Genomic DNA, 16,442 nt, shown 5'->3' on the forward strand with positions numbered 1-16,442 from the left:
ACCTCCCACGTATCAAGAAACACTTTTACGCACTTGTACCGAAATAAACTAGGGGAGAGTAGGGTAACACGGCCCGCAGGACAAAACGGACCCCTAGGGCAAAACGGACCACTGACAGAAAATTGATAATTTTTGTTTTTGCTTCGGAATGGAAGCTTTGTAATCGTGATTTTTTCGATTTCTCAATTTTGGGTGGAAATGCCTAGACGTATGAGCACACTTCTTGTCTATAAAACCCCTGTGACAGTTACGATCCAAGAAACTCACTCTTAATTCAACACGTTCAGTGTTCCTGATTTCAAGGAAATAAAAAAACAACAAAAATTATCAATTTTCTGTCAGTGGTCCGTTTTGCCCTGCGGTCCGTTTTACCCTACCCTCCCCTATTATGTTACTAGCGCCTACAGCTCCACTTTTTTGTACGCACGTGTAACACATCCTATTTCATGTCACTAGGCCCGAGACACTGCTATTTTAACCACGATTCCCTCAATAACATAAAATCGCATGCAACGACATCATAGTATATTTCGATACGAGTGAGAAGGAATTTTTACGAGTGTGAAGTTGGCGGCCCGAGGCGAAGCCGAGGGCTATCAGTCACACGAGCTGAAAATTCTCCTCTCCCATATGTCGAACAATATTTTTTGACAGTGATATTACGTTCAGCGAGCGGCCGAACTGTGCATTTTTCGTTTACAAATAAACAAGACTGTTCGTTTACGAGTAAACGAAAAGACTTTTTGGCATGAGGTGAGCGTAGCAGCAGTATCGAAAAATATTTTTCATTACGCTGTGACCAAAAGTATACTTTTCGGCACGCTCCGCGTGCCTTAAAGTCCAATTTTCGCTACATTGTGATGAAAAATATTGTTCGTAACTCGTGAAAAAATGTTTTTTGCACTCGTTACGAAATATACTAGTATGTCACCCGGCGATAAAAGTATTATCTGACTCATGTGATTATAATCCTCGCCTTCGGCTCGAATGATAAAGTCACATTTGTTAGATAATACTTTTATCGCCTGATGACATAATGTACTATTTTATCATACCTGCCGAGTTCACTTTTCGAAACAGTAATGGGGGTAAAGTGGTTGCTTTTATGTCCGAAGTGAAGCTTTACGCACGAGAATTTGCAATACCCAAAAGCTGGTGAACTTTACGCACGCCGTGTGGAAAACAACCGCTTTACCCACTTATTAGGTAGGTATCACGAAACCGTATATTTCGATACGAGTGCGGAAAAGTTTTTTTTTGGCTCGTGGGAGGTTTATAGCACGAGTCGAAGGCGAGTGGTATAATCCCATGAGTATCGAACGATATTTTTCGTCACAATGTGTGGAAATGGGACGCTTCGCATGCCTAAAAAGTTACTTTCTCGCACAGTGTGATGAAAAAAAAATTCTGTCATTTTTTTCAAACAGTAAAGTATCTTGCAGCTTACCCCGAAAAATTTCATGTAAAAGTCCGTCTCAACATTATTTCAAGAGATTTATGATGACAGCAAAATGAATGAAAAACAGAAATTATCCTCCTAGACTAAAGTCTTGTAATTATTTTATTTGTCATTTTTATATTATAGACATCACAATTGTTCCCAGGTTTTTGTATTTTTTACACGATGATGAGTTGAGAGTAATTTTATAAGTACTGAGATTGTTTGGATAAGCGAGATAACTATCAGATGCTTTGCATCGTCTTCTCGAAGTTTACAAAGGATGTGTTGAGGAAGGATACCCATGAATTTCCTTTAGCCTCTACGAATGCCGTGATGTAACCCACGGGTTTGAGGCTCTCGTAGTTATCCTCCCGAAATTCCACAAACTGCAAAAGAGAAATGGAAGATGAAAGGGATGAAGTTGTTGGTAAATTTCTTCAGTTCTCTCTTCTGGATACATACGTCGGAAAAATCCTTTTCACTAGTGAAACCGCTGCCTATTGAGCCTATGAATGCCCTGAGTATGGGGTATGATTTATGGAACCTGTACAGAATGATAAATTGTTTTAAAGAAATGTAACTAGTAAAAATTATCAAAACAAGTGGATAATTGCTTTCCTTTCGCAATCGTTGGGGAAAAATTACGGAATGACTTGTTGTTCCCACAGCGGTGAGTCATCAGACGGGTGGTTACTTTTTATGGAACAAATCGTAGAATTTATGTGGAAATTCGTACAATTTCCGTTCCGACTCACACTCTTTATTGAATTTTACTTCGCTCGCGGATTACGTTTCGAAACATAATTTTTACGTTTTTTTCTGGGAATTTTCCTCATCCAAATGTCAGCCAATAGAATTGCACTATTCGACTGTTATTTCATATAGTCAACACGGTATTCAGCTGATAATTTTTGATAATTCAACTGGTAATTTTTCATGTTGACTATATTCGTGGAAAACAAAATATTCCGTGGTCGAGCGAACCCCTGGTTGGAACTGTCAGATGGATTTTGTCTCATAGTGCAATTCTTTTGGCCGACATTTGGATGGGAAAATTCCCTCCCGAATACTACTCGAGCTTCAAAATTAATCGAGTAATTCCCTCAAGGTTCCCTGCACACAAACGAAGTCGTCAAGTTTTTCAGGAAAAATCACTCGTGCTTCGCAGTCGTGATTTTTTAACCTGACAAACTTGACTCCTTCGTTTGTTTGCAACGAATCTATCGGGAATTGCTCGATAATTTTGAAGCTCTCGTGGTATTACTTGTGGTAATTTTTATTGAATTTTTCTCTCCGTGCATATTTCTGGGAATCATATTTTGAAATTCAATTAAAAAAGCATAAAACGGATATTTACTTTTCAACTATATCCGCCCAATTTTTCCGTACGAATTGAAAGGCTACCTCAGCAGCAACCGGATGTTTGTCGAATGCTCTCAGAATAACTAGCGTCTCAGTCTCTTCGAAAAACTCACCCTTGACAATTTCATTCAACACCCTGAGAACAATTCAATAAACAAGTGTTTGAGATTGCACAGCCGTAAAGTGTAGCTTTAGCACCTTTGGACAATTTCAACGACAGAAACGGAAATAGTCCCGCTGTTGATTGAATCTAAAATTGATGGATTCATCCACCTCTTCCCCTACCCCTGTAAATGCTTCAAGAGTATCACTTTAAACTCACGCCTGCAACATCCAAGGCACTTGGAAGCAGGCCAGAGACGATAGGAATGAATTTCTGTCGTCGTCACGCTTCGTGATGTTTCCTAATTTCTCCTGCCACCATTGCCATCCAAGCTCATCCGCCAGGGTGCACAGTAGAGTCTCACGTAAATACGACGGTATGCTGTAAAGTTTGTGTATTTACTCAGGGGTTCAACTGGAAAGGAGCTTTGTCATTTGAGTTTGGCTGTTTGAGTCTTACAGATGACGAGATTCCCATTCTGGTGAGGTTTTCAGGCCTTCGGCATTTTCCTTTGCCCAACTTACGTACTCGGGTATCTCAAAGGTTGATCCTAATTGGTGAGCCACTAATGTCAGTCGTCGACCATGATTTATGTCTAAACCAACTTCTCGGAAAAAATTTGATGTCAATTTCTTCATGTATTCCTGGAGAAACGGGATACTTTACTTTTTTTGGTCATGATAGAATAGATTGTTGTCCGTAACGTTGTTTCTCATCAAAATAATGTCAAAATTGAAGAGAATTTGTTTTTGATTAGAAATCCTTTTTAAGGGGATACGTCAGTGAAAATTTTTCGCGTCTCTGCTCTAGAGACGCGAAAAGTTTATAAAATTCAAAGTTCATTTATTCATGATCTATTGCGAATAAAGTAAAACGGATGCTTAACTTTATTCTTTGGAGTGTAACGAACATTAAAAAAAAAACTAAAATCGTATGAAAACTATGGCGCAAGGAGCATTTTGAAGGTAAAAACAGGAAAAAATGAAATTTTTCGTGGTTATACGGGGCAAAATCGATTGGGTCCGCTATTTTCCCTAGTTATTCCCATATTCCGTCATATAACACAAACTGTTCAATGGGTCCCAAGGCCTAGTGAGGACTTAAATTTCCCCAACGCATTCCCTTAAGGGGTAACAGAATGCCGTTAATTTTCCAAGTTTTCGAACGAATTTCCTCCTGAAAGTTATCGATATTTTTACAAATGAAAGCTCAGTAATCTCCAGGAGGCGATCAATGTGCTTTGAATGTCAAAAATATTAATAACTTTGAGCAGGAAATTTGTTTGAAAATTTCGAAGAAACGGTGGCCTTCTGGTACCCCGTAAGGGGAGACCGCTGTGAAATTTGAAAGTGTCTGGGTATTATAGAGACAATTGTAAAAGTTCATAATATGTGTTGCAGGTGAAAAATAGTGGGGAAAAATCGTACTCGGAAATTTTCGGAAGGTTCTAAAGGATCAGAACGGGTCAAATTCTACAAAAACGTCCAAGTCCCTCAATTTTTGACTGATTGAGCTGAAATTTGGGAGACACATAGTTAAGGACAGCACAAAAAAACAAAGATGGATTCATATACAAAAATCTTTCCAGTGGCAGCAGTCTCATCTCTGTGCCAAAAAAAGCCAGAATTTTGTCGGACTGTGTAATTTTCATGTGATAATTTTTGCTGAAGTAAATGGTAAATTTTACAGTTTTGGCACAAATTGCCCTCTCGATTAGTAAATTTTCCCGAGTCAGTGGGAAAAAAATCACTATTCGTCTCACATTTAATGCCTCGGTATAGAGTGAAAAATCCCGAAAAATGGATTCCGTTTCACGATTACTTGATTTGTTTGAAAATTTTTCTCCGACATTTTTCTTTGTGTAGTGAACGCGTTTGGTTCTTCTATCAAATTTTTTTCATTCGTGATACCCTGATAAAAACTTTTCTCAATAAATTTCTTTGGACATCTTTTGTCCTAAAATATTGCTTAGGTAATGTGAGAATTCTTTAGAATTTTGTTTTGTCCTATTTCACTATCATTCAAACATCTGATAAAATTGGGACGAGAGTTACCTGATATTTCGGATAAATCGACGTATCATACAACACAAGATTGAGTTTGATGGCGTGACGCATGAGTGCAGTCCAAGGCTCGGGTTGGCTCTCATTTCTCAAGTAATTGATCAGACTGAAAGCCGTATCGTAAGATGTAGAGCCAACGAAAGCCAAGCTCAATACATCGTCGACTAGAGAGGCTTTCACCGGTGAAGGAAATTCCGTGGGATTCTCTCCTAATGCACGTGCAATCAATTCCCAGTTATCGGGATCGTAATTAATTCTGTAGTATCCTTTGAAATTAATTGAAAGTCTATCAGGGGAATTTTCCTTTTATTCTTGGTTACGTTGAATGGGAGAATTCGAGGGAATACTGTACCCGTGGAATTAACGTTAAATATCACCCACGATTTTTCGTCGGGATTACCGACGTTATCTATCGTTGTTTCCGCCAATTTCAGCCATGTGAATGAGGGTGATGACCAATTACCATCTTCGGTGATCCAAGAGAGAGGTAAGTACCAAGGGTTTTGTCGCTCTACTGTTAAATTATCAAAACTAAAACGTTCCTAGAACAAAATGGAACAACGGTCAATATACACGGAGATAATATGAAATTAAAAATTACTATGTGAACATACTAATCGATCACCAACCGAAAAAACTTGAAAATTTGATCTATTTTAACCCACACGGAGAAAAATTCTCTAGAAAAATTCTAGTGCTAGCAAGGGAAAAAGGGCCCAAATGACAGTTAGGAAAAAATTTCAGTGCCGGCACTGGGGATTTTATTGGGTATACCACGTGAATTTTTTTCCGTTCTAAGAGGAAATTTTCAGTTATAATACCCCAAGGCCTTCAAAATTATCGAATATTTCCCGAATGTTTTGTTGCATAGCAACGAGAGGGATCAGTTTTGCAGATTAAAATTCCGAGCGCGCAGCGCTCAAAATACACAAAAAACAAATACACTAAACACAAGAGAGGAGATAACCGATTGGTTCAGTGTTTACTTTATAAATGAATAAATACTCATTTAAACTGTTCACTCTTTAAAAACGGAGTGTAATTATGTTATAAACATTAAATATTGTATTGATTCTGAATGTTTTTAGAACTGTGAATCCTCTAAAAGTAATTGATATGAGCTTGAATACGTCAACTCATAATTTAAATTTATTATTGTATTATGAAGGTGAATAAACGTATTATAAAAAAAAAGTTGGGAGAGTGCCCGGCGCATAACTGGGAGACCAGAGTTCCAATCCCGCTTGAGCGATGCGGGATTTTTTCTTTCTGAATTCTAATTCTCTTTGAGTTGATTTAATGCCTAAAGGTGGTTAGGCGGTGTTGTGAAGCGAATTTGGAGAGAAAATTTCTGTAGTTCCCGATAACTTAGTTGGGTGAGTGCCCGGCGCGTAATTGGGAGACCCGGGTAAACGAAAACTTTTTACGAGTAAACGAAAAGGCACTTTTCGGTACGGGGTGAACGTAGCAGCCGTTTCAAAATACTATTTTTCGTCATTGGGTCAACAAAACGTTTTTTGAAGGCGGGTCATATCCTCAACTGCCTGGATCTTCAGGAAATTCACGACGGTTGATTTTTCACGGATCCGAATGACCCATAATAGGTCATATTCATAGATGTCTTTAAAAAGTTAATTCAATAGTTTTCCAAAAAATCGAAAGAAAAAATTGTCGTTCCCTAATATTAAATCAAAAAGATTTTTTTGAATGTAGAAAAAAAATCATTTACTTGATGAACTCTAGCAGAACCACTACTGTAATCCCTTTCAACAGTCAGAACTGGATACCCATGACTACTGATCCATGAATTCATAGCAGCAATGGCATCGATCCCCTCCGGAATACCCTCTGCATCATCAGTCATTGCTTCCAGAAATGAACCAACGTCACCATTTCCATTTGCCCTGATAATATAAACATGAAAATTGTAAATTTTTCCGCCACGAGTGTCACCGAGGTCGGAAATCCACGTCGAGATGACACAAATACGCAGAATCGACATGTAAATTATAGTTTCAGTAGTTTACCCACCACCTGTTAACGAATTTCCTGTAGCCAATCCACGACTCGTTTCGTCTTAAAGCTCCATGCAACATGCGTAGCAAACATGCACCTACGAATAAGTATTCATTTCTGAAATATTAATTCAGTTAACGATAATATATAGACGAAAAATACGAAAGCATTTGATTGAAAATGTAAAATTAATGTTCTATTGACAAATCAAACAGCAGAATTTCTGTAGAAACAATCTCAATAGAAGTGAGAATAAGTTGTGTAGAAAGATCAAAATCTGATGATTTTTGCTTCTCAATGGAAGTATTGAAATGGTCCAATGTTCACATTCTTTAATTTCGATTGGTAATGATGTAGAATGGTCTGAACCGTAAAAATGCGAAGTTCGGCGATCATGTCTGTACACTGAGAGAAAAACGAACAAGTTCTCAAACAAGTCTTGTTTGGGTCAAGAGAATCCTTAGTTGAAAATTACCAAGAAAATAATTGTCTAATTCGAATTTGAAAGCTTCAAACATGAATAATTGCTCCGCTTTCGAAAGCAAAATAAAATATTTGTTTCAAGAGGCGGATCATTCATATAAGACGGTGTCTTTTCAAGATAAAAATATCTTTTATAGAGGGAAGTTAATCAAGAAATATTTTATCTCTAAGTTTCAAGATGTCTGTCATATCATTATTATGATTTCATTTAAGAATTCATTTTGTGTCTGTGATTATAGAATAACCAAAACGACAAACTACTATCCCTCGTTTCATCTAAAACCAACATTTGTCGGGAGCGAAATAAGTATGGGAGCATCGAATAATGAAGAGGTAGTGCTAGAAATTATTCATTTCTTGTTTGCACAGAGAATAAATTTGTTTTGAATAGGGTAAATCTATTTTTGCAATAAATATTTTCAATCTCGGCGCACGCTTCGCATGTTTGGCCCAAAAAAATCCTTTCTGCTTCCGAATCGAAGCCTTATTGTTTAGGGTCATTATTGTATGTATGTATTCGAGAACTTGGGTTTTTGGTGATTAATTTTTAGAAAATTCAACATAAATGCGGTGAAATTTGTAGATAAAAATCTGAAACTTCAGCTCATTGTAGCTATTATTGAAGGAAACTTTGGCACGCTGTTTCAGCCCGATTGGTCCAGTAGTTCCTGAGATATAACAACTTGTTTAAATTTCGGTTTTCCTCAATATCTCAAAAACTACTGCACCAATTTCAAAATTTTTCTTTTCAAAACGCTCGTCCCGATGGCCTCTATATAAGTCAATCAGAATATAGAGACCATTTAATACACAGTATGGAAATATTGCCGTTTTTCTGTTTTTCATAAAAAATCTTGTACGCATGATAACTTGAGAAGAAAAGGAGATAGCAAGTTTAAATTTGATATAGTTCTAGCTCTTAAAATACTAAAGGTTGTTATTTGGGATGGGCGCAATCGGCCGAGCGGTTGCTGAGATATGCAACCTCTTGTGTAAATATATTTCTTCAAATATCTCATGAACTACTCAACGGATTTGAATTTTTTTTTCAAAATACTCGTCTCGGCGGCTTCTATCTAGATCAATCAATATATATATCTGTTCATATAAAGTATCCGAGGTATTTCCGTTTTTTAGTTTCTTAAATTTTTTCGTTCTTGTACGCACGATAGTTTAATAAAAAATGAAAATAGCAAGTTGAAATTTGGTATCACTATAGCTCTTACAATATTGAAGGTTCATATTGTGGATAGGCTTAACCGGCCAAGCAGTTTCGGAGATATTTAATCTTTTGTCTAAATCTATTTCATTGAAAGATTAAATATCTTCCTGCAGACACCCTGCAACATGCGGTTACGATTGCATAATGACAGGGAATTGGTACGAATCCATTCGGAAGTTTACTACCAATGGAATTGGTAGAAAAAAATCAACTAGCAGCGTTAAAAAAACGGTCACATGTACTCCTGCTTGTTAATTTACGAAATGTTCAAAAGTTGTTTTGAGAGATTGCTCTCAACCTCTCCATTACGTAATATTCAGGTTCGTTTGAGACTAGCGCTTTACTTTACTACTCATTCAACATGCACATGACCACTTCCATCAAGTTTTGAAGGATTTCTCAAGAGTTGAGAATAAATTTGCCATTCCGTTATGCTAATGATAATAAATCTTAATCTCCTTATCTCCCATCTCTTTCTCACCTCTGTCATACAACTCATCCGGATGAAAGGCCTCCAAGTATGCTGGATTAACCTTGGACTTCAATGACTGTGATACTGTGTAACCATCGGCCTCAAACGCATCCAATTGAACATCCAGGATAAACGTGGAATGATTGAATGTAGGATCTAACTGGAAATTAAAAAATTTATTGAATCAATGGTTTCAATTTCTTACGCTTGTGTTTCCTGTTACTGAACACTTGCTTTGGGAATCAACGAGTGCTGGAGATCAGTGAGGGAGCTCTCGAGAATCCAGACGTCAGTCCAATTCTGGGAATTCACTAATCCACCCAGCCATTGTTGACCAATGAGACGAATCAATGTTTGGAGGGTTTCGTATCTCGTTATTCCTGGTGACGTATTTGTCACATTAAAAAGTGGTTCTCTATAATTGAACGGAGAAATTTAATGAATGAGGTGATAATTGAGTTTATCACGCATAAAAAAACTCAATGGAAAAATTTAGCACTGTCTTCAAGAAATTCTATTTTTTTTACTTCAATTTTGATTGACATTCTATTTTACGGTGCCTTTTTCATGAGTGATTTAATGCAAAGTGGTCAATGTAGTTTGATTTTTCTGTAGTAAGTCTTGAGTATGAGTTTTCTGAGGTTAGTCGATATAATATATAAAAATCCGATGGGTTGTTGATCGCTCGCTTCGCTCACTCCCATTGCGGGTCCGTTGGAGGGGGTGTGACCCATTACGGATCGAACCAATAACTACCCGACCAATTGCCTTTCCTTCAGTCATTAGAATTAGATTTTTCTATGCAACTTATTTTATTTAAATATTTTCCATTGAATTTCCTCGGCTAAAATTTTCTAAGTTTTTCGTTTGATTTTCTTAATATAAAAAACAGAAAAATAGAATGAAAAAAAATCAATGAAAAAAATTGACTTATACTGAAAAATCTTTGAAAAGTTTCGAATTTCAGAAATTCATGTTTGAAATCATATTGGAAATTCTATTTGTCTCTTAGCAATTGTATTGATAAATTATGCAGCTTTTTTGCACCGTTTTTAGGAATAGAAATATCGACTAAGAAATATTTCATAGAAAACATTGTTGAATTTTGATTTTCTTACGCAATACCGTTGAGAATATTTCTTACCGTTCCAAATTTTCCACGTTTTTTTCTTGATGTTTTTAACGAGGAGGAAAATAAAAAAAAGAAGCTTAAAAAATTAATGATGAAAAATTTCTCCAGAAAATATTCCAGGAGAATCGGTGAAAAATCAATAGAATGCAATAAGAACGCAATAGAATTGTTTACTGAAGTCATGGTACTAAAGACAATTCTTTGATCAATAGTTCTAAAATCAATAATTCCTAACATTTATAAGATTAGGTGAATATTATTCCTCGACTCATCTCATTCACTCACATCAATGTTAAACTGACCTGACTCTCAACTTTATCTACTTAATAAAATTTTCTGGTGCGTGCCATTACTCACATAATTGTGATTATTCCGGGACTCCCATAATTCTCCATAAATGGAACACAGACGATATCAAGCTGAGGCATGTAAAAATCGAGTGCAAACAGTTCTATGAAATTTTCCAGCACTGACTGAGTCATATTCTTCAAATAGCGTGGATTTAAGTTGACGTTCGTTTCTCCCCAAAATGTTATCGACTTCCCTTTCATTGTTATATTGTCCAGTGTCTCCAACTGCCCCTGAACGAGCACGAGATTGTGGGGAGACATTAAAGGGGTCTCTTCGAAAGTATCAATCACCACACTATTTGATCTGATTGAAAGAAAATGAAACAATTCATCAAACATGACAAAAAAACATGAAAAAACTTTTTCTTCAAATTATGTCAGTGGAGAAAATCTGAAACGAAGTGAGCTGTTCAATTCGGAACATAATCAGGTTTCCTAACATAGTGGAGAAACTGAAAGGGATAGAATAATTATGATAAACTTCTTTCTGTTGGTCATATCTTCTCTTACGGTTGTTTCTCCAATTTCAAAAATAGTATATTGTGCTACAAGAGTGTGTTAAATGAATATTTCATAGCACGCCTGCCAGCACTGATAGAAAGGATGAGTTATTGTTAACGAATGGATATGGTTGGAGACGAGGGCCTATTCGGTCTCACCAAATGTTCATTCGTTAACAGTTAACAAATTCAAATTTGAAAAGGCTTGTTTGACTCGATTTTCATCTTTCAAGTGAACCATTCGTTAACTATTAACGAATATTCATTTGGTCATATTCAACTCTACCATTCGTTAATACTTAACGAATTTCGTTTGGAATAAATGAATCAGTCTATCAGTGTGTAAACCTGCTCTTTACTCAGGGTTCAATCACTAAATATTGGATGTCATGGAATATGGATATATATCTGATAAAATAGTATTTAAAAATCAATCTCCACACAGCTCGACACATTTCAGTGTCACCCCATTGGGGTACAGGTGCGTAAGGGGGATGCCACCATGAACGCACCGCAAAAACTACGGAAGGTGTAAAATAATCGTTCGAATATTTTCCGTCACTTATGCGTAGAATGAAATTTTACGTATGCTCCGCGTACACAAAATGCCACTTTCCACACATGGTGAGAAAAAACAGGGTTCGACACTCGTGGGAAAAGTGTTCTTTGGCCCCTGGGAAGGAAGTGCTCGCCTTCGACAAGCGCCAAAAAAAGTGTCAAAAATAGCCTATATCGCGTCGAAAAGGCCTGTGGCACTAGGCGCGAACGATATTTTCCCGAAGTGACTTTCACATTTGCCAGTTCGGGGAAGGGTCAATATCTCCCAAAAAACCAAAAGGTCTTTTGTAAAAAAACACTCGCCAAGAACGGGTGCGACCGTTGGTCTGTTTACAAAAAGTTGTGAAATCGGGCAAAAGCCCGTAGTGTCCACTACAGATTAATAAAGCCTGAAGATTATGACGCAACTCATATAAAACTGAAGAAATAATGAAAATGATGAAAATGATATTCAAAATTTGAAATGATAAAAATTCCAAGTCAGCCTACTTGGCTCGCGATTAAAGCTACACACAATCTCGCGAGATTTTCTTTCCATTCCTGGCAACGGGACGCAACTGTGTCCCTTGTCCAATCCCCAGACTGGGAAAAGTGAAGGTCAGTACGGAAAACACTTTTTCCGTACTGATCTTCACTTTTCCTCGTCCGGGGATTGGTATTGACCCTTCCCCAAACTCGTAAAACTGAAAATCACTACGGAAAAATATCGTTCACGGCTAGTGCCATGGGGTTTTTTACTCGCGTAGAGTTGGCGCCGAGCCGAAGGCGAGAAAATATACTCGCCTGAAATATACTATTACACACTCGTATTGAAATATACTATATCTGGCCTTTGCGTATGCGTTGCGTATATATAACCCTTTACGCCAGCTAAACCGCCACGAAAAGAGACCTTTTCCGGCAACCAGTACAAAACAATTCTTTAGACTGAGGTTGGTAGCAACTGTGTTTGTATTTGCGCGCGACCGCATAGCGAGCGAATGCGAATACTTGCCGGAGGCGAGTGCTATTCTCTCACGGCTCAAAGAATACTTTCCCACGAGTGTCGAACGCTATTTTTCATCACATTGTATGTCAAGCGGCTTTTTATGAATTTTGATCATAAAATATAGTGAATCCAAGGGTCAAGGGAAAACCAGAGATACCCAAGCAAATGGGCTAATGCCTACATTTCATGGATATTGTCTATTTCTTTTTTGAATAATTGACTCAAGTTGGTGATTTAAGTTTTCATTAACATGAAGAACATATGGTTCTGTCCGAGGGGCTACTCATTCCATAATTGAGTGGCACCATATGATTCCGAAATGAAATCGATTTCGGATGATTTCAGTAATTTCGGAAAAAATTATTTCAGTGATCTCGAGCCTCACGGAAGGTGATTTCATGATTTTGAATGATTTAATTCATTCGAATTAATTTCATTGATTTCAGATGATTTCACGTGATTTCGGAATGATTTCATGGCAGACTGGCGCCGTGATTTCAGAAGTGAGCAGCCCCTCGGTTCTGTCACTCAATTGAAAAAAAAAAATTAAAAAATATTCAAGTGCTTCAGGTTTTGCATAGAAGTCGTTAACCCATTCCCATGTCAAGCGTTTTCCCACTTTCTGACAATTTTTGATACTCTGCGTGCAGCACCGGGCTCTCGTAATGAGAAAAACTGAGAGAAAAACACTGAGAGAAAAAATTTCCTTTTCCGAAAAACTATGTATTCCACGTGAGACTATTTGATGGAGTGGTGGAACAGATTTACTTGAGGGAAATTGACCAACTTGATAGAAAAAAATTGAATATCTTCCACAAAAAGTAATTTTTTGTCGTGATCATCAGAAGTATCCCTAGAAGAATTTAAACTGTTGACTGGAAAAAATATAATCTAGTGTACGACCATCATTTGATCTGAGAGAACTCCACAGGTTTATACCTTCTATTGGTGTTTTCGCCAATTATTGGTATGGTTTTGTACCTTTAAAAATTTAAGTTTGTTGAGGCTTCTTATATGGCTTTCTTATCGTTCAAAAGGGCTAAAAAAATTTTGTTCAATTTTTTTCAAATTTTATTAATGAATTTTTGACAAAATTTTGCGTTTCATCACAGGTCTATTTTTTTCGGCTTTTCAATAAGTATTTCCGGCGGAAGTTTTCCCCTCTTTCGATTGAGCATGGCGTCAGTTAGCTCACATAATCGGAAATGCTTTAAAATCGGAGCTCATTGCCCCGAAGATGCAAACTGCGAAACGTCGGCGCAACGCTGAAAGCAAACGCGGCATCCACCCGTAAGCCAATGATATCAACGAATGTATTTCCCCGAAAGCCATATAAATGTTCCATGAGAACAATTACAACTACGAAAATTATCATGTTTTGGTGGAAATGTTCTTTTTTGTCCGCTTAAATTGCTTCAACACAACAAAAGATTTCTTCAGGGAAGCATATCATTCTTCGGCAGAACTAATTTCTTTGTCTCAGACACTCACACAAGAAAAAATGTAATGGAAAATCTAGCGAATTCGCTATTCGCTATTGGATTTCAATTGAACTTTCTATTAGTCGTTAGCCGATTCTATTGAAAATGTTCAATAGAAATTATTCTGTAGAAAAAGTCAATAGAATGCGATTTTTTATACACCTTATTCTACTCAAATATTTCCTATAGAATTTCCTCGGCTGAAATTTTCGGCTAAAATTTTTTGTTCGATTTTCTTGATGAAAGGAAAGAGAAATAGAGTGAAAAAAAACTTAGTACATTTGAGCCGAGCAAATTATATAGAAATGATCTCAATAGAATAATTTCTATAGGAAAATCAAGTTCTATCGACTTTTTCTGGAGAATATTGTCTATTAAATATTCCAATAGAATCTGCCAAAAACAAATAGAAAATTTAATAGAAGTCCAATAAAATTGTCTAGCCAATTCGTTAAGTTTTTCTATTAAATTTTTTCGTGCATACTGAGACGCTCCCAATCTCTTCACATCGATACGTTCTTGATCTTGACACTGCAATGGGTTAAAAAGAACTTCAACATCTACCTTGGATTCAACTATATTTACATTTGTAGAAAAATTGATCTGCCGCTCTGCAACTAGTTTCCGTTCATTTCATTGAAATTTCTACTTACGCAGGAGCTCGAAACTTCACTGGAGTATTTGACAAGACAACAATGTTCTCGTCATGTGCAACGGACAGTACGAATTTAGCTTTTAATCTCACATCATCGAATACCGGAAAGAGTCGACGTGCATTGATGGGTTTTAATCGACTCGCCATCAGCCATCTTCAAGAGAAAAGAAAGTATGAGGACAAAGAGGATTAGCTGGTGAGAAAATCAACGGCTTTATACGGTAAACTGGATTAATCACTCACCTGTCGCCATTGTCATCGCTGAAATTTGCTACGCGGAGAGTACGATTATCGACCAGAGCTTCGTAATTTATTTCCAGAGCATAAACTCCTTTCTTTATGCGCCTTGGTAGATGAGTCCTTAAAATTCCGTGTTCGTTATCCAGTTCGTTTTTACTGCTGTCAATGTCAATAATTTTCGTTCCTAATGAATTGAAGACAGTTGGGTAAAATCAAAATGACTGTTCTAGTGTTGGTAATTGATTTAGAAGACACTGCCTTGAGAAACAATGAGAGTGTACTTCGAAAATTTCAATATTACGGGGTTGATAAACGCATCCCTATGATCCCACACTGATAAACTGATTCATTTATTCCAGACGAGATTCGTTAATTATTAGCGAATGGTAGAGTTGAACATGGCCAAATGAATATTCGTTAATAGTTAACCAATAGTTCACTTGAAAAGTGAAAATCGAGTCAAACAAGGCTTCTCAAATGTGCATTTGTTAACTATTAACGAATGAACATTTGGTAAGACCGAATAGACCTTCGTCTCCAACCAAATCCATTCGTTAACAATAACTAATCCTTTCTATCAGTGCACATATGAAAAAAAATCTAGAAAAATCTAGCGTATGTATTCTATAAGAAATTCTGTTCAATTTTTACGTAAACTCTACGAATTTTGTTGCATTTCCATTAGAATTCACTTGAAAGTTGATGAAACATTCTATTTATTCCGCGCTGATTTAGTGCGATCTCTATCATATTCTGATATGTAGGATCAAGTGGATATTGTTATCAATTTTTCGAGCCATGACGAATTGCATTTTGATGATAATTTTTTCCCGCTTCGCGGGAGGGAAATCTTACTTTGCGCCCACCCGGGCGAAAAATACTATTTTCTCACCAGAATCATAAAATATCGAACGATACATATGAAAAAATGTACTTCCTCACGAGTGTGATTAACGCTCACTCGTCAACAACTATTTTTGCTTCCGGATGGAAGCTTTGTAATCGCTCAAATTTAAGTTACCATTTTTTTGTGTTGGGTTAACTAAATATGGTCTAAAAAGTTCGAATATGCGATTTTTAGATGGTGTCTGTATGTATGTATGTATCTGCGTATGAATGTATGTGGTCCTTTTTGCTTCATTTTTTTCGAAATTTTCTTATAAGTGACCAATCGAATTTCATTAATTTGTTCATGAATATAGACTGTCCCACGTACGAAATGCCAGTGTTGGAGAAACGGGCCAAGCCTGGCACAAGCCTGGGCTTGCCAAGTCTGGGCGCCCAGGCTTGGACCGAGGTTCGGCCATCCCTGGGGACCAGGGCTTGAGTCTCGGGAGAAGGGCGGGTAACCGAGCCTTGGTTGACAGATCTGGCCC

General features: G+C 37.1%; 1 protein-coding gene across 5 annotated transcripts in view; it reads right to left on the reverse strand.

Moving 5' to 3' along the window:
* Positions 1–1,529: 1,529 nt before the first annotated feature.
* Positions 1,530–16,442, reverse strand: part of LOC107045653 (aminopeptidase N) — a 28,244-nt gene continuing 13,331 nt past the window's right edge. For 4 of the 5 annotated variants that reach the window (XM_015267982.1, XM_015267981.1, XM_015267984.1 and 1 more), the window contains 14 exons: positions 15,070–15,250; positions 14,825–14,980; positions 10,652–10,948; positions 9,397–9,577; positions 9,172–9,322; positions 7,001–7,082; positions 6,699–6,873; positions 5,322–5,511; positions 4,961–5,235; positions 3,366–3,550; positions 3,126–3,287; positions 2,799–2,939; positions 1,904–1,985; positions 1,530–1,827 (listed from right to left, as the gene is read on the reverse strand). In XM_015267982.1, coding sequence (XP_015123468.1) covers positions 1,684–1,827; positions 1,904–1,985; positions 2,799–2,939; positions 3,126–3,287; positions 3,366–3,550; positions 4,961–5,235; positions 5,322–5,511; positions 6,699–6,873; positions 7,001–7,082; positions 9,172–9,322; positions 9,397–9,577; positions 10,652–10,948; positions 14,825–14,980; positions 15,070–15,250 — 2,402 coding nt within the window. In that variant the 3' untranslated portion in view covers positions 1,530–1,683. Of the gene's footprint in view, positions 1,828–1,903; positions 1,986–2,798; positions 2,940–3,001; positions 3,288–3,365; positions 3,551–4,960; positions 5,236–5,321; positions 5,512–6,698; positions 6,874–7,000; positions 7,083–9,171; positions 9,323–9,396; positions 9,578–10,651; positions 10,949–14,824; positions 14,981–15,069; positions 15,251–16,442 lie in introns of those variants that run through there. The other variant, XR_001461470.1, reaches the window with a different exon arrangement.

Source organism: Diachasma alloeum, unplaced genomic scaffold (genome assembly GCF_001412515.2).
Source record: "Diachasma alloeum isolate Michigan unplaced genomic scaffold, Dall2.0 Dall_scaffold_01035, whole genome shotgun sequence".
In the NCBI taxonomy this organism is placed as follows: Eukaryota; Metazoa; Arthropoda; class Insecta; order Hymenoptera; family Braconidae; genus Diachasma; species Diachasma alloeum.